The sequence below is a fragment of the Dromiciops gliroides genome, chromosome 1, assembly GCF_019393635.1.
Source record: "Dromiciops gliroides isolate mDroGli1 chromosome 1, mDroGli1.pri, whole genome shotgun sequence".
Classification (NCBI taxonomy): Eukaryota; Metazoa; Chordata; class Mammalia; order Microbiotheria; family Microbiotheriidae; genus Dromiciops; species Dromiciops gliroides.
The window spans coordinates 5,956,742-5,977,418 of NC_057861.1; the positions used below are offsets into that span (position 1 = coordinate 5,956,742).

Here is a 20,677-nt window from a genome sequence, read left to right on the forward strand (position 1 = left end):
AATCCTCATTCTTAGGCAATTATTTTCATCAGAGAGTTTTTCCATTTGGCTTTTCAAGCTGTTGACTTTTTTCTCATGTCTTTCCTGCATCACCTTCATTTCTCTTTCCATTTTTTCCTCTACCTCTCTAATTTTATCTTCAAAGTCCTTTTTGAGCACCTCTATGGCCTGAGACCAATTCATATTTTTCTTGGAAGCTTTAGATATAGGGGCCCTGATGTTGGCATCTTCCTCTGAGGGTGCACCTCAGTCTTCCTTGTCACTGAAGAAACTTTCTATGGTCCTCACCTTTCTCTGTTGGCTCATCTTGCCTTTCTTTTACTTGACTTTTAGCTCCTTAAAGTGGGGCACTGTTTCCAGGCTGCATTATCCCAAGCTTCAGAAGCCCCAGGTGGTATGATTTAAGGAGGATCAGGTTCTTCACTGGCCTGGCCTGTTCCCTGGTCCATAGATGACCCCAGACCAACTTGCTAATCCACCAGCTTTGTGTGTTGTGGTTGTTTGCTTGAGCCTGTGCCCCTCCTCCACCTGGGCCACTGCTACTCGAGCCTACCTCCTGGTTCTCAGCAGGGGTAAAAAACCCAAGTTCTGCCTCAGCACCAGCAGAGACCCCTGTAGTCTCCCCCCTGCCCAGGGCTCAGCCCTCTCACCAGACTGTGAGCTTAGTTCCAGATGACCCTGGTGCTTCAGCTGATTCAGAGGCTCTGAGGGTCTCCTTCTCTGGTGAGGACTTCCTGAGACTGGATCTGTGTCAGGGTGACTGTGGGGTTGGGCTCGACTCCTGTATCAGCACAGCAGCTCCCTCCTTCTGACCTTCCAAGCCGTTCTTGGTTAGAAGATGATTTCAGCACATTCTTCCGTGGGTCTTGCTGCTCTGGGCATTTTCCTATGGCATTATTTGGATGTTTTTTGGAGTGATTGTGTCATCAGTTCAAGAGCTCATTGCCTTTTCTCCACCATCTTAGCTCCACCCCGGAAGTGTCCAGGGTCCCTCTTATTAGAGCTGACCGGGCACCATCAGCAAAGGAGTCCAATGGAGAAAGGATCTGAATGGAAGGATTGAAGCTAAATAAGGTCTATTTTTAAAAAAATTAAATGTTAGGTTTTTCAATAAATGAAAAATGGTCTTCTCTCCTTCCTATCCTCCCCACCCTGCATTGAGAAGGAGAGAAAAACCAAACACATATAGTCAAGGAAAACAAAATTCCTTCACTGGCCACGTCCAAAAAAATGTCTCAAACCGTCCTCTGAATCCATCCATTGGCTGTCAGGAGCCCTGGCTGGTCTTCTCTTCATCCATCAGTATTCCTAAGTGACTTAGATCATTTTGAAGGCTCTCCAAGTCCCCAGTCTGACACTTCAGCCAACCAGAAGGATATTGTCCACTCTACTATGGAGCTAGCTGGTCAGAACCAGTTATAAAACATCCTGGCTTGTTCCAGAGTCTCTCCCCACCATGGCTCTTCCATTATAAGTCATCACAGCCTGGGGCAGCTAGGTGGCACAGTGGATGAAGCACCAGCCCTGGATTCAGGAGGACCTGAGTTCAAATTCGGCCTCAGACACTTGACACTTACTAGCTGTGTGACCCTGGGCAAGTCACTTAACCCCGCAGAAAAAAAAAAAAAAGGAAAGAAACAAGTCATCACAGCCCTCCCAGAAGCAGGCTCCCTCACTTCTCCTCCATGGAGAGTAGCTGTAAAAGCATTTGGCCCAGGCACCAGACTCCTGTCACATATCTAAGGCAAGGCCTTCAGTGTTCTCACCTGGAAAATGAAGGTGCTGGAAGACATCTCCTCTAAGCTCCCTGTCAGTTTTCAATCTTATCCCCCTTTTAAAAGTCATTACAGGCTGACTTATCCCCATCAAAACTGACCATCTGACTGAAGAATCTTCACAGAACTGTCCATTTCAGCTCTTGTGAACTCTGTTCCCATTTGTTCAGTTGTGAATTATTCTTTCTCTTTCCATAGATCTGACGGATAATTTCTTCCATGCTCCCCTAATTTGTTTATGATTTTGCCTTTTAGTCTAAATCATGTACCCATTTTAAGTTCATCTTGGTGTATGGTGTGAGATGTTGGTCTGTGTCTAGTTTATGCCAGGCTGCTTTTTCATTTTCCCAGTGGCTTTTATTGAATAGTGAGTTCTTGCCCCAATAACTGGAATCTGTGTTGCTCCAACACCAGGTTAAGGTGCTCATTTGCTTCTGTATATTGCATGCAACCTCTCTAGTTCTTCGCTAGTCCCAGGGTTGTGGGGTTTTTGTTTATTTGTTAGTTTTTTTGTGGAGAGCAGGTTGTTTTAATGATTACACCTTGGTAATATAGTTTAAAATCTGGTATTTGCAAGGCTCAGTTCCTTCCCACTTTGTCATTAATTCCCTTGAAATTCTTTACCTTTTGTTCCTTTGCACAAAACTCTCAGGAGGAGCTCAGTGGCAGGCAAGGGAGAGAGAAGAGCCTCAAAGCATCCCAGAGTAATGTGGTTTATGGGTTCACCATCCCATACTCCCATTCACAGAGACAGGTGAAGTTCCTAGAACTTAACTGCCTTCCCCCTCCTGGGGCCCTGGGGGTTTTCAGGATAACCCGGAGGGACTGGGAGCAGTTTCTCTTACTGTCATAGGTACGAGTCACCACTGGTCTACTCCCTCCATGGATTATCGGTTGATATCAATTAGCCAGATAGACTTAATTTGCTTTCAGAAATGGATATTTACCAAAGGTGGTATAGCCACCTTTTGTTGATACAAAACATCCCTTCAAACAGGGAGCATACTCTCCCAGAGGTTCACCCTGAGATCAGGGGAAAGTGGATTCAAGTTCAGGGAAAATACTCGAACAAAAATACTCCCCATTGCCAGAAATCCTTTTCTTCCCTTCCTGGAATCCTCACAGTCTTTAGCTCTGAGCCTCGTTTGGAGCTTGCACACTGTCTTTTCCTGGTGTGTCTCATCTGTCTTATTCCTGACCCAGACGTCCCCCTTATCAGCCACATGGGGGACACTGCTAGGCCATCTATAGGCAGTCCAAAATACTTGGCCTTACAAAGTTCCCAGGGGAGGGGGAGGGAGGAAAAGGAGACAGAGGCTCTCTTTTCCTCTTAATTCAAAGCAAGTCCCTCCCGGAGGCTTAGTTGAAGCTGCTCTACCATCACCTCCCTCTGGGATTCTGACCTGGTTTTCTCTTTTATACAAGAGACAAAGGGTACAGGCTTAGTCTCATCAGCCAACCCCAAAAAGCTTCCTGCATAGCCTCATTCCATTTCGTCCAATGGCTGGTCAACAAACATTTTTATTAAGCACCTACTATGTGCCGGGCATCATGAAAGAGAAAGAAGGAACAGACAAGAAAATAATTAAACAAGACCAAAGAAAGAAAGAAAGAAAAAATAGCCCTGCTATCAAGGAATCACAGTCTAATGGGAGAGACAACATGCAACCGACTTTGTGTGTGCAAACAAGCTATAGGAGGAATAAATCAGAAATAATCAGGGAAGGGACTAGAATGAAGAAAGGGGGATTGGAAAGGTGGGGTTTTGGCTGAGGCTTGAAGATAGCAAGGAGGCTGAGGAAAAGGGGGTTCCAGACCAGGGGGACAATGTCCAACGCTTGTTTTCCATATCCCTCCTTACACTTTTGATTCTGTGACAATTCAAAAGGCCTGGTCACCATAAAGGGTCAGCTTTGGTTACTTTCACAAGAGTGGGATCAGCTGACTCATGGATTCAAACTGCAGGATTCTGGACTAACAGCCTTGTGGCTAAGACCTTGATCTTTGGCTTCTGCTGAATGTGGGAGACACCCCTGGCCCTCACTATCCTTAGACCACTCTCCCAGGGTCCTCTACTGCTTTTAAGTGGTTTGGGGGGTGTCTAGGCTCTCTGCCAACGGCTCCAGCCCCTACCAATGATGTTCTGCCTAGTGTAGCGGGAACTTGGATCAGAAAATATTTCAGCTGAGAAGCCTTTTAGACGTGAGAATGGCAGGGGTGGGGAGATCTCTTAGAACCTGGAATGTCAGAGTTAGGAAGGATTTGGGAACAGGGAATGTCAGAGTCAGGAGGGGCCTGGGAACAGAAAGGGACATTGTAGGGGAAGGACCCTTAGAACAGAAAATATGGGGGCAGGGTCCTTAGAACAGAGAATGTCAAAATTGGCAGGATCCTTTAGAATAGGGAGTATCAGAAGTGTGTGGGGCTGGCCCTTAGAACATGGAATGTAGGTGGGGGAAGACACTTAGAACTTGGAATGTCAGGGTGGGGGGAGCGCACTTAGAACTTGGAATGTAGGGGGGAAGGACTCTTAGAACTTGGAATGTCCTTGGAATGTGTGTGTGTGTGTGTGTGTGACTCAGAAATTGGAATGTCCTCGGAATGTCAGTGGGGGGGGGGAAAGACATTTAGAACATAGAATGCCAGTGGGGGGGGGAAGGACTCCTAGAACTTGGAATGTTGGTGTGGGGAAGACACTTAGAACATGGAATGTCCGTGTGGGGGGAGGACACTTAGAACTTGGAATGTGGGGGGGAAGGACTCAGAATTTTATCTTTGTAATGTCAGTGGGAGGAAGATACTTAGAACATGGAATGCCAGTGGGGGGAGGACACTTAGAACTTGCAATGTTGGTGTGGGGAAGACACTTAGAACATAGAATGTCAGTGTGGGGAGGACACTTAGAACTTGGAATGTAGGTGGGGGAAAGGACTCTTAGAACTTTGTCCTTGGAATGTCAGTGGGGGGAAGACACTTAGAAGATGGAATGTCGGTAGGGGAGATACTTAGAACTTGGAATGTTGGTGTGGGGAAGACACTTAGAACACGGAATGTCGGTGGGGGAAGGACACCTAGAGCTTGGAACGTGTATATCGCGGGGGGGGGGGTGGGGGGGTGGCTTAGGCCACCGCAGGCCTAGCGGGGAGGCCGGGCCCCAGCTGGGGCCCGGCTCGGAGGGAGGGCCGGAACCCCGGGCCGGGGGCGCGGTTTCCCGGCGGGGCGCTTTGGCAGGTGCGCGGGTGGCCGGGACTTCCGGCGTTGCCGGGGCGCCGCGGCGGCGGGCGGGCGGGCGGGCGGGCGGACGCCGGGGGATGCGGCCCGAGGCGGCGGCGGAGGCGGCGGGAGCGCGGGCGCGGGCACGGCGCGGGGGCGCGGGCGGCCTGGCGCGCGGCCGCGGCGGCGGCGGCGGCTGCTGCTGCTGCGGCGGCTGCTGCTGAGGGCGGAGGAGGCGGCGGCGGCGGCGGCGGCGGCGGCGGGCGCGCGGGCGCGGGCGCGGCGGCCTCGGCCTCGGCGGCGGGAAGGAGGCGGCCTCGGCCTCGGCCTCGGCCTCGGCGGCTGCTCGGGCTCGGAGGCGGCCTCGGCCTCGGCGGCGGCGGCCCGGGCGCGCCCGGGCTCGGGCCCCGCGGGCTCCATGGCCCGGGGGCGCTGAGCGCCCGGTCCCGCCCGGCCCCGCCTCGGCAGGCAGGCAGCCCGGGGGCGGCCTCGGCCTCGGACCCGGCCCCGGCGGCCGAACAATGAAGCTCCTGAAGCCGACCTGGGTCAACCACAATGGTGAGTGAGCGGCGGGCGGTGACAGCGCGCGGGGCGGGGGGCCCGGCCGGCGCCGGCCCGGCGGCGGGAAGCGAGGCCGTTTGAAAAAGGCGCCGGCCGCCGGGCTGCCCGCAGCCCCGGCCGCCCTCGGACGGTTGGACCCCGGCCCCCCGGGCCCGGCCCGGCCTGCGGGCAGCCCGGGCCCCGCACGCGGACCCGCAAGTTCCAAAGACTCCCTCGAGTCCCCGGAGCCCCATCGCCGCCCGGCCCCGAGCCACCTGGGGAGGAGGAGTGGAGCTCAGTGCTTGCATCACCAAGCTAGGAGCCATGCGGTCAGGGCTGGGGGTCGCTCGGTCCCCTCATCCCCTGAGCTCCGGGCCCAAAGAACGGAGCGTGCCCCCCCCCCCCCCCCCGGGAAGCCGACCCGGGAGCTGCCCAGGGCTGGCAGGGCGGCACTTCTGCCACCTTTGCTGTGCTCCGACGGCAGGCCGGGCCGGGCTCCCCAATGGAGGGTGGCCTCAAGTGCCGAAGCTGGGGTCCCCCGGGGGAGCCTTGGCTCAGAGCGCCCCCTGGGGGAAGGGCCGGGCCCAGGGTGGGCTCCTCTGCTGGCCAGCTTCCTGAGCCTCCTTCCTGGTGTGATGGAGCCCCACTGATTCCCGGGAAGTTTCTTTAAGTGTCTGTGTGTTAGTTACCCTTGGCTCTGCCATGGAGTGATGGGAGAAAGGGACCCTGGGCCTCCTTTGGGCCGTGAGGCTGAAGGGAGGGCAGTTCTCTTTAGAGTCTGAGTGGGAGCGGCCCAGGCTCTTATTGTTGATGCTGTAGGAGAGTCCTCCGAGGCCATTACTTTGGGTCTTTGCTGGGTGGCATCCGTGGCCACCCTTCTGGGCTTGCTTCTCCTGGGCCGTTCGGGGGAGAGACTTCCACAAGCCCTCTCAAGAGGGCAGCATGCTGGAGGCCTGGCCTCTTTTCCCATCTGGGGAATACATTCTTCTCACCTGCGACCTGCCCACACTCCCCTTGGCTTCATTCTTCTGTAACTCTTGAAATTAAATTTTGGGCCTATTGCTTGTGAAAGTGACAGCCCGGATTTCACCACCCCCAGAACAAAGCTTTCCCAGCATGTCTCCTGGTCAGTCTGAGTGCCACCTCCATGAAGGCTTCTCAGATTGCTCAGCTGCAAGTGTTCTCTCTTTTCCTCAAACCATCACCATTCAGGGCATTTTGTTTGGGCCTCATTCTAGGGAGCCAGGAGGCCTTGACTGGAGTCTAAGATCATCTACCTAGCGGTGGGGGGTGACCTGGAGTAAGCTTTGTTATCTGTAAAATGACCAGTCCTCGTACAGTCTGTTGGGATTCTAGAGCTGGAAGGGACCTCAAAGCATCACAGGTAGTCCGGTCCCCTCATTTACAGATGAGGAAACTGAGTCCCATTGAGCAGAAGGGACTTGACCCAAATCATCTAGCTAGCACGCAGCAGAGCTGGGATTCGAACCCCAGTTCTCTGACTCCATTTCTAGTGGGGATCCCCCCACCCCAAATTGTGTGGCCTTTCTGGAAAGGATGTTGTGAACAAAGTGCTCAGATGTTACCTCTCTGGCCTCTCCCATGCTTGCTGTTTGGGCAGGTTTTGACCCACCAGCACCCATCGCGGGGTCCTGGATCAGTAAATGTTTGCTGGACAGATGAGTGGCCATGTCAGTGGAAGCGGTTGTCTGGCTTCCATTCATTTATTCAGAGAACGTTTAGTGAGCTCAGCCTTCTCTGAGGCACTTGAAGGGGACATAGAAGGAGCCACATCTCTCCCCAGGGAGTTGACGTCCTCTTGGGGAAGGAAACATTTATTTGGCTTCTTTCATGTACCCGTGATAAGCCAGTGTTCTCCCCTGGGGCCTCTGGGGAGGTTGGTGCTGGCACTGCCTGGGCTGTGGGCTTCAGTGCCCTCCAATGGCCCTGGGATGCTGACCCCCAGCCCCCATCCGTTCGCAGTCAGTTTTAGGGTGGATCCATCGGCCTGCTAGAGGCCACCTTGTGTGGATGCCAGTGGAGTCCGTGGACCTCATTCTTTGGGTGTGTGTGAGAGCCGCCTTCCTCTCTCCATCCTCAACTCCCCGTTTGTAGAGCACAGTGCTAGGAGGGGGAGGGGGAGGTGGGCTGAGGCAGACGGGTTCCTCTTGCAGCCTGCTTCCAAGATAGGTTCTATCACCTGGTAGGAGGCGTTCTTGTGGAGTAGAAAGAACTGGTTTTGGAGTCAGAGGACCTGTTCAAATGCCTCTTCCTGCTTGGGTGATCACGGACCAGAACATGTCAGCGGTCCCTTCGTTTCAGGTCTGTGAGCCCGGGGCTTCTTTGGGGAGGCTCTGGCACATCGTACTGGGCTGCAGAGGTCTGGGCCTGTCCAACTTAACCTAGTGGTTGGTCACAGTTCAAAAAGATGGGTTGTTAACATGAAGAGGGGTTGCTGCAGACATCCTTGTAGGGAATTGGCCATGATACCAAAGGGATGAGCAGGAGGTGCAATCCTGGAAGGCTTCTTGGAAGAGGAGTCTATCCGGTCCATAAGTTGTGTCTCTTTTAGATTGATTGATTGGTGAGGCAATTGGGGTTAAGTGATTTGCCCAGGATCACACAGCTAGTAAGTGTTAAGTGTCTGAGGTGGGATTTGAATTCAGGTCCTCCTGAATCCGGGGCTGGTGCTCTATCCACTGTGCCACCTAGCTGCCCCCTTAGTTGTGTCTCTTTTAAACATCAGGGAATCCATGAAGCAGTACTTATGATGTTGCAGTAGGGTACTCTCCCTTCATTTCTGTGATTATATGTAGCTAGGCTTGTGAATGGCGCTCAGGAGAAGGGAATGTATTAGGGGAAAAACATAGAGACTTGGAAACTGACTTGCTTTCAGAATGCTGTAGCACTCTGCAGCTATTAGAGAGAGTTCAAAGTGCCTCAGGGACACTGTGTGACCCTGACCAAGTCATTTCACCTCTGGCTGCCTCAGTTCCCTCAACAGTAAAAGGAAGATATAATAGCATCTCCATCCAGGTCACATATTAGGTACTTTAAAAATCCTTCCTTCCTTCTTCCCCCTCTCCCTCCTTCCTTCTTTCTGTGCCAATACAAGTTTGTAAGGAGACCGGGCTTTTTACTTGCAGTTTTGCTCCCTCCTCCTCAGGTAACAAGCAGTGTCACGTGGTGCTTACGAAGCCTGCCAGAGGCACTGTCTGCAGGGATCTTCACACTTGCTGCTTCAGGGGTCGGGCACTGTGATGCCTCTAGTATTTGCCAATGACAAAGCGAGACTTCAGAGGCGAATTGATTTGTCCACCATTACAAGCCTCTTAAGTGTCTGCTGAAGGATCTCAACTCTAGCGTACCATTCATTTTCCCATTATACTTCAATTTCTATCCAAGTCATTTAGAGAGCATCCACAGCAGCTCAGGGACGTCAGAAAGGACTGTCAAGAGGGTGTGTCAGTTACTCTGTGCAGATGCATTCTAACAAGTATTTATTAAGTGCCTGCTGTGTGTAAGGCTGGCCAGCTGCTAGCTTCCAGAGCTGTCAAGGCAAAACCAAGACACCGCCCTCAAGGAGTTTCTTTTCTTGGGGGAGGGGTACAGTGTGGCCTCTTGCAGGGCCTTTGAGGAGGGAGAGAGCATTAATAGCCCAGAGATCAGGACCGGGCTTCTTGGAGGAGGGGGGGGCACCTGAGCTCAGCTTTGGCTAAGGTCTGGGCTCTGAGAGATGGGCATGGGCCAGTCTGTTTGGACTGCAAGAGTCACAGAAATAATACAGTGTGGAGGACCTTAAAGATCCAACAGGCTGAGGAAGGAATAATTTGTAGTTTCTCCTGGAGGCTTGTAAAAATAATTTAAATTCAGGCTTTCTCTCTGATATCCCTTCACCTTTTTAAAAACTGCTGTTTGAGGCAAGTGGGGTTAAGTGACTTGCCCAGGGTCACACAGCTAGTAAGTGTTAAGTGTCTGAGGTCGGATTTGAACTGAATCCAGGGCTGGTGCTTTATCCACTGTGCCACCTAGCTGCCCCTGCTGTTAAATTTCTTACCAGTGTCCCTTTTCAACTTCAGAAACTTATCAGTCACAGAAATGCTGCCGAAATAACCTGCAAAAAGTTCCCAGATTCGTTCCTGTGACTTTGAATCACTAAGAAGCCCAGACTCCTCTCCGTCAGGTCTGGTCTGGCCTGGCCTGGCCTGACCTACTGTGAAATCAGGTGTTTTTCATGATTCCTGCCCCTTAAAGATTGTATTTGCCTGGCCTATAAATGCAAGTGAGTACTACAGAATGTGTACTCAGAAGGTGGCACTATGCTTTCTCTTTGGGAGTCCCCACCAGAATTCAGGAAATGGGCAGAGGTGAAGGTGATCTCAAATCAGAAGAAGGGGTCTGTGTCAAGGCACATGGCAGGAGTCTAGGGCACTGGCAGTGGCAGGTAGAAATCGCAGTGGGCATCTAAAAAACCTGACGATAAGATGACTGGTAATAGTAGGTACAGACAGAATTTGACTTGGTTAATAGTCAAAGTGTTGCACGCATGTCAGCACGCTCTTGGTGGCTTCAGACTTGGCATTGTCAGGGCCAGGCTCTGTGTGTACTTGTAGTGGGAGTGACTGCACTGTGCATGGTCCTGTTTGTGTTTTCTTGTACACAGAACTGCTGGTTTCTTAGGGCATCGAATGGGGTTTATTCCAGAGTCTCACGGATAGTTCATCCTGGTGACCTGCCAGCTCTCTGCACCCCAGGGCTGTAGCTGAACATTTCCCTCCTGGTCTGAGTTCCACAAATTCCTGACCTGACTTTGGGTCTGAGTAACACAGCTGTGGACTTGTCCTTGGTTTGAGCTCCAGTAGACAGCGGTAAATTGGAAAGCTCGGCAGGTTCAGACCCATAGAACTGTAGGCTCCCTTTTGGTCTGGGCTTCTTGCCATGGTTATTCAGCTGCAGGCTTCACACAAGGCTGGAATTTGGATCTGAGGCCCTGTTCTGGTTCCCTGTTCTGTACTTCCACCTTGCTCCATCCACAGGCTAGGAGCAGTGACCACCACCTCCAAGATACAGATTCCCCCCTCAGTACCCAATGAATCTGTGACCCAGCATTGGGTAGTGTGTGACAGAGCTCCCACTTGGCATCTGTTCCTGCTCTTTGAAAAGTGTCCAACCTCTCAGTGCCAGTCTCTGGTGCCTGGCTGCAGGCAGGCCCTCAGTCAGTCCAGGGGCTAAAATGCTCCGCCTGGGGGTGCTCCTGACTAGATTCCAACCCCATTTTCTACCAACCTCTCTGTTTCCCTGTGCTGGAAAAATGACTCACTATGATTTTTCCTTGGATCTCCTGCTCAGGGCTTTGTCTGTTACATTTCTAGATCTTTTTGGATGAGGTATGAGGGAGAACAGGGCTACACTGCTTCTTGCTGTGCTGCCATCTTGGCTGGTCTCAGGAACAAATATTTTCAACTAAATCATCTCTTGATTTTCTCTCACTCAAATACTCAAAGCATCTGTGATCTCACTGATGTGGACATTCCTTGCAAATATTCAGATCTATGCCCACCGACCTTATGCAACTTAAAGTTTACCAAAGGAGTTATGCCAAGCATGCTGGAAGACTTCCTCACATCCTTCTGGCATCTCAAGGCTACCTGTGGGGCATTTGGGCAGTCCACCACCAACCGTTTTGCCTTCTCCAAAGAGCTGGTCCTTTTCTTCCTGTCACACAGTTCCTTGATGACGTCTGGTCATTCTAGTCTCCAAACGTCCTCGCTCGTTCTATGTTGCTGGCTATTCTCACTCACTACGTGCCTCCCCGGTACCTCCTCATGAGGAATTGATTTCAAGTGTTTGGACACTGTTGTAGCCCACATCTTCTACAGCCAGGCTAGCAGCAGGCTGAGGCTACAAAGAGGGGCTTTTGCGTTCACCCATGGGCAGAATTCAAGGCGCTTCGCAGTTCCCTGGAGGCAGTGCTGGCCCGCTTTCCTCCTTCCATTCAGGAGGTAAACAGGACTTGTTGGTAATTTTTAAACCTTTTATTCTTTTGTGTGTGTGTGTGGGGGGGGGGGGGCAATTGGGGTTAAGTGACTTGCCCAGGGTCACACAGCTAATAAGTGGCAGGATTTGAACTCAGGTCCTCCTGAATCCAGGGCCAGTGCTCTATCTACTGCACCACCTAGCTGCCCCCAAACCTTTTTATTCTTGCTAGATTTTTCTTGTGTTGGTCTCCTTGAGGGCTGGAATGGTACCTCACACAGAGCTGTTCAGATACTTGGTGAATGCGTTTATATTGTTCCTAAGTTCCTTGATAGAGAAACAGCAGGGGCAGCTAGGTGGCGCAGTGGATAGAGCACCGGCCCTGGATTCAGGAGGACCTGAGTTCAAATCCGACCTCAGACACTTAACACTTACTAGCTGTGTGACTCTGGGCAAGTCACTTAACCCTCTTTGCCCTGCCATTAAAAAAAAAAAGATTTCTTTGAGACAGCTAGGTGGTGCAGTGGATAAAGCACCGGCCCTGAATTCAGGAGGACCTGAGTTCAAATGTGGCCTCAGACACTTGACACTTACTAGCTGTGTGAGCCTGGGCAAGTCACTTAACCCTCATTGCCCTGAAAAAAAAAAAAGTAACATGGAGAAACGCCATCAGATATTCTGATGTTAGAGTCCATTTCGTCCAGCCCCTGGTTGAAAATTACATTTTTTAAAAAATTCAGCAGCAATCTGCCTTGGCTCCCTGTCCTCGTCCTCATTCAGGACGAGAGGTCAATAAACAAAACCCTTGTTATAAACATGTGTAGTCAAGCACAGCATGGGCTGTGCCCTAAGGACATGTACATACACGTACCTCTCGCTCTGCACCCTCTCCGTGAAGAGGTGGGGCGCTTGCTGCCATCCTTTGGCATTGGGGGTGGGCATGGCGCCCACCTCTTCTTTGAACAAATCTGGGAAATGAAAGCCTAGAGGAGAGAAGGGTCCTGCCCAGCATCATGCAGTCAGGAGCAGAGTATGGACCAGACCCCTCATCTCCTGAGTCCTTTTTCATTGCCTGCCATGTTGCAGACTCATAGATTGAGCTTGGGCAGGAGCCTCAGTGGTCATGAGCCCTTAAGCCCTCATTTGAATGAAGAAGCTGAGGCACTGAGATGTCTAGGGCTGCACAGCTGGCTGGATTTGAACTCAGGGCCTCCTGTACTCCATCCATTCCACCCCCACCTGCTTCTAACAGAGATGCTTAGTAAAAGTTGAATTGAATTTGAACTGAAGACCCCTTGAATTTGAAGAATGTTGAGGTTGAGAAAGCTTTTCATAGGCAGGCTTTAAAATCTCCTTTATCTTCATAGCAACTCTGTGAGAAAGAGGGAGAGAGGGAGAGAAAGGGGACTGACTCAAGTATCAGTCTTCTGTTACTTCCATTACTCCATGTTTCTTTTGGTGGCGCTGAGCTGCAAAGAATGTTGTATTCCCTGGGCCGCCAGATTTCTCTGTTTTGTTGGCAGTGGGACTAGCTTAATAGAATAGTGGTTGTGAAACTGCTCTCCAGAATCCTGGGGTCCCCATGGTTGCCCTTCATTTAGAAGAATGGATTGTTTTTCGAGGGCCTTTTTAGCGCTGCTGGAATGGGCCAAGTGCTGGCCCTGAGTCAGCTCCAAGGGCTCCAGTTCTACCTGAGACACTCAGTAGCTCTTTGACTCTTGGCCTTGGTTTCTCATCCAGAAAACGAGTGTCAGACTGGGTGGTCTCTGAGGTCTGTTCTACCTATAAGTTGATGAGCCTGGGATCCTCCATGAATTTGCCGGTTTTTCAGCAGTGTTGCTGTTTACAAGTGAGCGTTATTTGGTCCGTAAGGAAGGTTTGGTAGGCTGATCTTCCTGGGACAAAGCTGAGCTGTCAGGGCTATTTTCTTTTTTTTTTTTTAGTGAGGCAATGGGGGTTAAGTGACTTGCCCAGGGTCACACAGCTGGTAAGTGTCAAGTGTCTGAGGCCGGATTTGAACTCAGGTCCTCCTGAATCCAGGGCCGGTGCTCTATCCACTGCGCCACCTAGCCGCCCCCCCCCCTTCATTGTATCTTTCTGCACACTTGTATTCTGTCACCTTCAAAGACTTTTCTCCAGTCAGTGGGCACCCTACTTTTTGCTGCCACAAAAAGAGTGCCTATAAATGTTTTTGTCCAAATGCCTCCTTGTCTTCTTTCATGGATCTTTTGGGGTTGGCCTGGTGTGGGTGTGATTGGGTGAAAAGAGGCTCTGCAGTTGAGTAGCTTTGAGGGTGCAGTTCCAAATGGCTGGACTAATAAATACATCCTTTTATCCACAGTGTATTCATGCACCCGTTTTCCCTGAGGTCCTTCCAGCATTTTCCCTTTTTTGGTTATCATTGCTGATCTGATGAACTTGAATAAAGAGAGGCACCATGGGGTAGCAATAGATGGAGTGCTGGCCTTGGACTCTGGAAGATGCAGCTAGCTGTGTGACTCTGGGCAAGTCACATGCCCTCTCAGCACTCTCTCTGGGCACCCCCTTGATCACCAGTGAAATCACATCACAAAGTCATGTGTGTAGAGCAAAATAACAGCCGTCTCCCTCCGAACCCCCTAGTTATCAAGTACATGCTTTGTGCAGGGTGCCGGCCATGAAAGGGCAAAAACAACCATCCCTGTCCTCAGGGAGCTTACCCCTGAGAGGGATGGGGTTGGGAGCATGTAACTGATATACAGAAAAGGAAATAAAAGTTATTGACAGAGGTAGTTTAAAAAGTTGTGCTGTGGGGGCAGCTAGGTGGCGCAGTGGATAAGGCACCAGCCTTGGATTCTGGAGGACCTAAGTTCAAACCCAGCCTCAGACACTAGCTGTGTGACCCTGGGCAAGTCACTTAACCCCCATTGCCCTGCCCCCCCCCCAAAAAAAAAAAGTTGTGCTGTTTTGAACTCTTCGGTGACCTGGCTGTGTATAGCTGGTAACTTGAAGTCCTGAAGATCTAAGTTCAAATCCTTCCTCAGACATTAGTTGTTTGATCACCTGTGCCTCAGTTTCTTCATCTGTTAAATGGGGATAATAATAGCATCTGCCTCCCAGGGGTGTTATGAGGATCAGCTGAGGTAACATGTAAAGTGGTTTGCAAACCTTTAAGCACAAGATAAATAATAGTAATTATTAAATGGATGTACGAAAGTCAAGCAGTGTAGCAGGAACTTAGGGCATAAAAAGGGAAAGAATGTACCTGAAGGTGAGAGAAAGAGAAAGGTTGGTGGGATCCAGGCTGTAGAAGGCTTTGAAACCAGACTAATAAGGCTAAGCCAGTTTGCATTTTGTTCCAGAGTAAATAGGGAGACCCTGAAGGATTTAGAGCAGAAGTGAACAGTTAGATCTGTGTTTAGGAAGATTTTGGCAGCTGTGGGGAGGGAGAATGGATGAGAGAGGTGAGAGACTGGAAGCAAATTAAGTCATCAAGCATTAATTTTTTTCTTTTTTAAAATTCATTTTTGGAAATTTTTCAGTTACAAATCCTTTCCCTCTACCCTTCTTCATCTCCACATTAAGAAGGCAAGAAAACCAGATTCCATTATAAATGTGTATAGTATAAAACAAATTCTTATAGTAGACATGTCAGAAGGAAAAGGGTTGGGAGGGGAGGAAAAATAATCCATCAGTTTGCCTTTGAATCCAGCAGCTCCTATCAGGAGGTGGGTGGCATGTTTTATCATGAGTCCTTTGGAATGTGGTTAGGCATTGATTCGTCAGAGTTCCTAAGTTTTTCAGAGTTGTTTGTATTTACGATACCATTGTTAGTGGATAAATTATTTTCTTGGTTCTGCTCACTTCATTTTGTATCAGTTCATACCAATATTCTCTGGTTTCTTTGAAATCATCCCCTGCATCATTTTTTACAGCACAGTATTATTCCGTCACATTCATATACCAAAACTTGTTCAGCCATTCACCAATTGATGGATACTTCCTCAGTTTCCAAGTCTTCACAAGCACAGAAAGAGCTGCTATATTTTAGTCCATATGAATCTTTTTATTCATTTTTTTTTACTTTGGGGTATAGACCTAGTAGTATTATCACTGGGTCAAAGGGTATACACATCAACAAGCATTTATTAAGCATTGATTTTGTGGCAGCCAAGCAGAGACAGGTTAGGAATCTCTTGGAATAATCTAGGCTAGGGGCAGCTAGGTGGCACAGTGGATAGGGCACTGAGCCTGGATTCAGGAGGACCTGAGTTCAAATCCAATCTCAGACACTTAACACTTACTAGCTGTTACTTACTGCCCCACAAAAGAAAAGAAAAGGAACAGTCTAGGCTAGTTAGTTGTTGTCCTCTCTCTCTCTCTCTCTCTCTCTCTCTCTGGGGGGGGGGGCAGGGCAATGAGGGTTAAGTGACTTGCCCAGGGTCACACAGCTAGTTAGTTCTTTAAGTGTCTGAGGCCAGATTTGAACTCAGGTCCTCCTGAATCCAGGGCTGGTGCTCTATCCACTGCGCCACCTAGCTGCCCCTGGGCAACCAAATTTTGATGTAATTTTCCATAAGCCCTCATGACTGACACAAAGGCCTTGGTCAGTTCTACGAATGTTGTGTACAGACTTCTGTTCTGCTCCTGGCATTTCTCCTGGAGTTGTCAGGTAGCAAGCACCATATCAACCATTCCTTGACCTTTCTGAAGCCCACACTGGCTCTCAGGTAGAAGACCACCTTCTAGGTGAAGGGTCAGCCTATTAAGGATCCTGCCCGCAATGACTAAGAGAGAGACCTTCCAGTGATTTTTTTCAAAGGATAATCTATTTCCTTTACTTAAATAGAGCTGGATAGTGGAAGCATCTTTGAACTCTTGCAGGACAACCTCCTCTTGCCATATAAACTGAAAGATTTCAGTCAACTTTTGTCTGAGCAATGGACCCCCGGCCTTGCAAATCTCAATTGGAATAGAATCAGCACCAGGTGTGTTGCCACAGAAGAGAAGCCTAATGGCATTCAAAACCTCTTCTTCAGTTGGAAGTTTGTGTAGAGAGGAGTTGACTTTAACCTGAGGTAATGGGTCGGTGAAAGTTTGAACTCTAGTAGCATTGAGGTGAGTAGAGAGGAGAGGACCAGATGTGTTAGGCCATGGTGGCTGTAGAATTTACAGGACTTCCCTATTATACAAGTGTGTGGGAGGTGAACAGTCAAGGGTGACTTCAGGGTTTTACATCTTGAGAGTGGGAAGGAAAGTGATGCCCTTAATAGAAACAAGGAATTTGGATAGGCAGGGTACAGGTGGGAGAAGAGATGCACCCTTCTGCCCAAGTTAAGTTGGAGATGATTAGGCCTTCCGTTTGAGATGTCCAGGGGTCATGTGGGGTTTAGTGTTCCTGATAGATATAAATCTGAATGAAAATGAAAATGAAACCTATATGAATAGATGAGATCAGCAAAGGAAAGACTGTAGAGTCTTTGGGGACGGACGCCTACACCCAAACGTGAGAGATTGAAGGCTCGGCATAAGAACTAGGAGGCAGCTGAGGACATAGAAAGAACATGGAGAATCACAGTGTTAGAAACTGTGACGGAGTTAAGTGATTCAAGACAGGGATACAGTCTCTCAAATCCTGTCTTATTTTTACTCCTGTGTGTCTTCCTGGATCCTTGAGGAGGTCATAAATGACAGTACTCTGTGCCCACTTCAACTCCCTGGGATGCCTGATGCCTTGTTAGAGCTTTTAATATTTTACGCACCCCAGTGCCACACTTGGGCTGGCCATCTGTTTGTATCCTTCCCTCCCCTCACCTGACTGGACTACTTCCTTTTCCAGGCCTTGACAAGGTAATGAATGATTACTGCTTTTATTCAGGGCTGCCCACCAATTGTTCTAGTATTTTCTAAGGTAAATGGATAATGTTTCATACCATTAGTTTTATTTTTTTGCAAGGAGGAATGTGGGGAAACTTCCCAATGCCACTATGTTAGGCAAGGTTATGTGTACTTAGCAGGTATGAAAGAGAAAAGGGCCCTGAGCTGGGGCTCAGAACGCTTGACTCACATTCCAGGAGAAGCTTATGACCCAGAGCAAATCATTTAGTCTTTTTCCATCTTCTGGGCTGCTCAGTTTGGACCCCACCCACCTCCCCCAAGCTGGGCCCCTGAAACCTCATTATCGTGAAGGTTGATTCTGCTTTGATAGTCTACACCTCCCCTTGGCTAGGGCCTCTCCCCTCTGATTGGGGGGTAGGGCTATGAACTCCTCCCACAGACTCCTAACTTTCCTGCTAGCTTTTCATTTCCTGTCTACCTCTTCTCAGTTTCCATTCCTGGAACTTCTTTCCCCAAGACCGATACCCTCTGACACGCCTACCTTTCGTGTATTGTCTTCAGCCATTTGATTATAAACTCCTTGAGGTCACGGACTGTCTTTTTGGTGGTCTTATTCCCGGCACTTAGTTCTTGATTCTTGACTGTTCAGCCCTGAGCCATTCCATTTCCTCAGTGAACAGAGAGACTCTGTGTGATTTCCTCTTATGAAGCCAAATTTGAATTGTTGATGGACAAAGCTCCTTCTTAGGTAGGGTTTGTGCTTGACGGTCATCATCAGTCACTTGGGTTGGAGGACACTAGGACTGCAGGCCAGAATTTTACCTAAACCATTGATGTTTGGCTTCCACCCCCGAGTTATGATAGTGTGTACTTCTGGGACTTTTGCTGACAGAAGATTTTCCTGAGCGAGCTTTCTGACCCTTTGGATAAAAAAGAATGAAAATGTTCCCCATAGGTCCAGTATTTTCTAGACCAGGGCTTCTTACTTTATCCACTCACTACCCCCTTTTACCCGAGAAATTTTTATGTGACCCCAGGTATATAGATATACATAAAATAGTAACCTTTTACTGTTGCCAAATTTTTCGAGACCCCCTCATTCAGTTATGTGACCCCATATGGATCTTGACCCACAGTTTAAGAAGCCTAGTTCTAGGCTGTCTTGTTGTTCAGTCCACACTTCCTATATATTGCAGAGAGTTTCTCATTTCTTAAGTTAGTTTCCCATTGTGTATATTTTGACCCTAGTGCCTCTGGTTGGTGTGGGATAGGGAGATGCCTGGGGCCTTGGGAGGTGCAGAGACACAGCCCGAGGCAGGGGTCTTCCTGAGCTCTAGACCAGCTTTCCACTCCCCAAGCTGCTAATGACTTACTTGGCACTAATCAGGCACAATTTGTTCTACTAGGTCCCTGGCGCCTTGTTGGCCCATTCTGTACCATAGGCCCCAGTTGGCGCTATCTCATCTCCTCCAGTAGCTCTACATTTGTCCTTGCTTCTACTCTAAGAGGGGACTCACAAGTGGCCAGATGTATCACTTGGGGCCATCAAGCTTCTTGGCTCTCATTTGGCTTCCTTACTCTTATTTCTGGGGCAGAGCCTGAGCTTAAGGTATCTTTTGCTTTAACTGACATTTCTTTGATTTTTGTATTACATATATTTATTTAAATTCATTTTGAACTTAAATACAAAAAGAAAAAAAAAACATTTCCACATACACAGTATAGCACAAAAAGAGGATTTGATATGAAACCATGAATCTCCATTTCACAGTTTACTTTTTTTGGAAAAATTATATACCAAATACTACACATTTTCAAAGCTATCCCACTTTTCAGTTTTCTTTTGTTCCCTGCTGTGCAGTTTTCTCTTTTCTCCCCACTCCTCACCATCAGACACAGAGGGGTAGGGGTGTGTGTGCAAAACCATACTACACAAACTTCTATATCAGTTCTTTCTCTGGAGGTTGATAGCATCAGCTTTCATAGGTCCTTAGCAGTTGATTTGAGTATTTATAATACTCAAAATCATTTACAGTTGTTCTTAGAACAATATTGCTGTAACTATATACAATGTTCTGTTGATTCTGCTCACTTCACTTTGCATCAGTTCATGTCAGTCTTTTCCAGTGTTTCTGAAATCATGCTCATCATTTCCTATAGCTCAGGAGTATTCCATCACAATCATAGACCACAACTTGTTCACCCATTTCCCAGTTGATGGGCATTTACACTTTAATAGCTTCTTTTTTTTTTTTTTTTTGTGAGGCAATTGAGATTAAGTGACTTGCCCAGGGTCACACAGCTAGTAAGTGTTAAGTGTCTGAGGTCGGATTTGAACTCAGGTCCTCCTGAATCCAGGGCCGACCCTTTATGCGCCACCTAGCTACCCTGTTGATATGTTTTAACTGCTTCCCAATTGGTATAATTTTTTTTTTTTTTTTGTGGGGCAATTGGGGTTAAGTGACCTGTCCAGGGTCACACAGCTAGTAAATGTCGAGTGTCTGAGGTTAGATCTGAACTCGGGTACTCCTGAATCCAGGGCTGGTGCTTTATCCACTGCGCCACCTAGCTGCCCTGGTATAATTATTCTTAACAGTAAATATTTATATTAGTTCCCTATATATTTTGGGTATCAAACTTTTATCAGTTGTTTCATGCAAAAAAATTTCCCATTTTATCACTTTCTTGTACTTCTAGTTGTGTTGATTTTTTTCTTCAAACCTTTTTATAATATATAAATTATTTTATGCAATGTGATTATCTCTTTTATTTGGAAAGGCTACTTTCCATCAACTGTCTATTTATTTTATTTTATTTTATTTATTTTTGCGGGGCAATGAGGGTTAAGTGACTTGCCCATGGTTACACAGCTAGTGTCAAGTGTTTGAGGCTGAATTTGAACTCAGGTCCCACTGAATCCAGGACCGTTGCTTTATCCATAACTGTGCCACCTAGCTGCCCCTATCTACTCTCAAATTTTTAATGGTGTAATCTTTTCTGTTTTCTATTAATATCCTTTGGGAACTTATTGAAGCATATTGAAGTATAAATATAAATCTTATTTTTGCTAAACTTGCCAATTTTCCCAGTAGTATATATTGAAGAGAGTTCTTCGTAACCCCCACCCCAACCAGTGTTTTTAATTTTTTTCTTAGTGAATTGTACTCTTTGTTTCTTTGGAAAGGATTAAAGGCATCTAGGGCAGATTCTTTCCAGACGTGTAACAAGGTTACAGCTCTTTTACTATGTGATTTGGTACCCTGCTACTGTATTATTTGATTGAGATGATTCTAGCAATAGAACAATGCCTGAAAATTCTGCAGCCTCCCCAGAGGATCAAATCCATAGAAAGGCTA

The 20,677-nt window shown here is 48.5% G+C and overlaps 1 protein-coding gene across 1 annotated transcript in view; it reads left to right on the top strand.

Moving 5' to 3' along the window:
- Window positions 1–5,414: 5,414 nt before the first annotated feature.
- LOC122734708 (protein HIRA) overlaps window positions 5,415–20,677 on the top strand; it is an 86,728-nt gene continuing 71,465 nt past the window's right edge. The window contains exon 1 of the mRNA XM_043975721.1: window positions 5,415–5,546. Within this exon, the coding sequence (XP_043831656.1) occupies window positions 5,510–5,546 (37 nt within the window). The 5' untranslated portion in view covers window positions 5,415–5,509. The remainder of the gene's footprint in view (window positions 5,547–20,677) is intronic.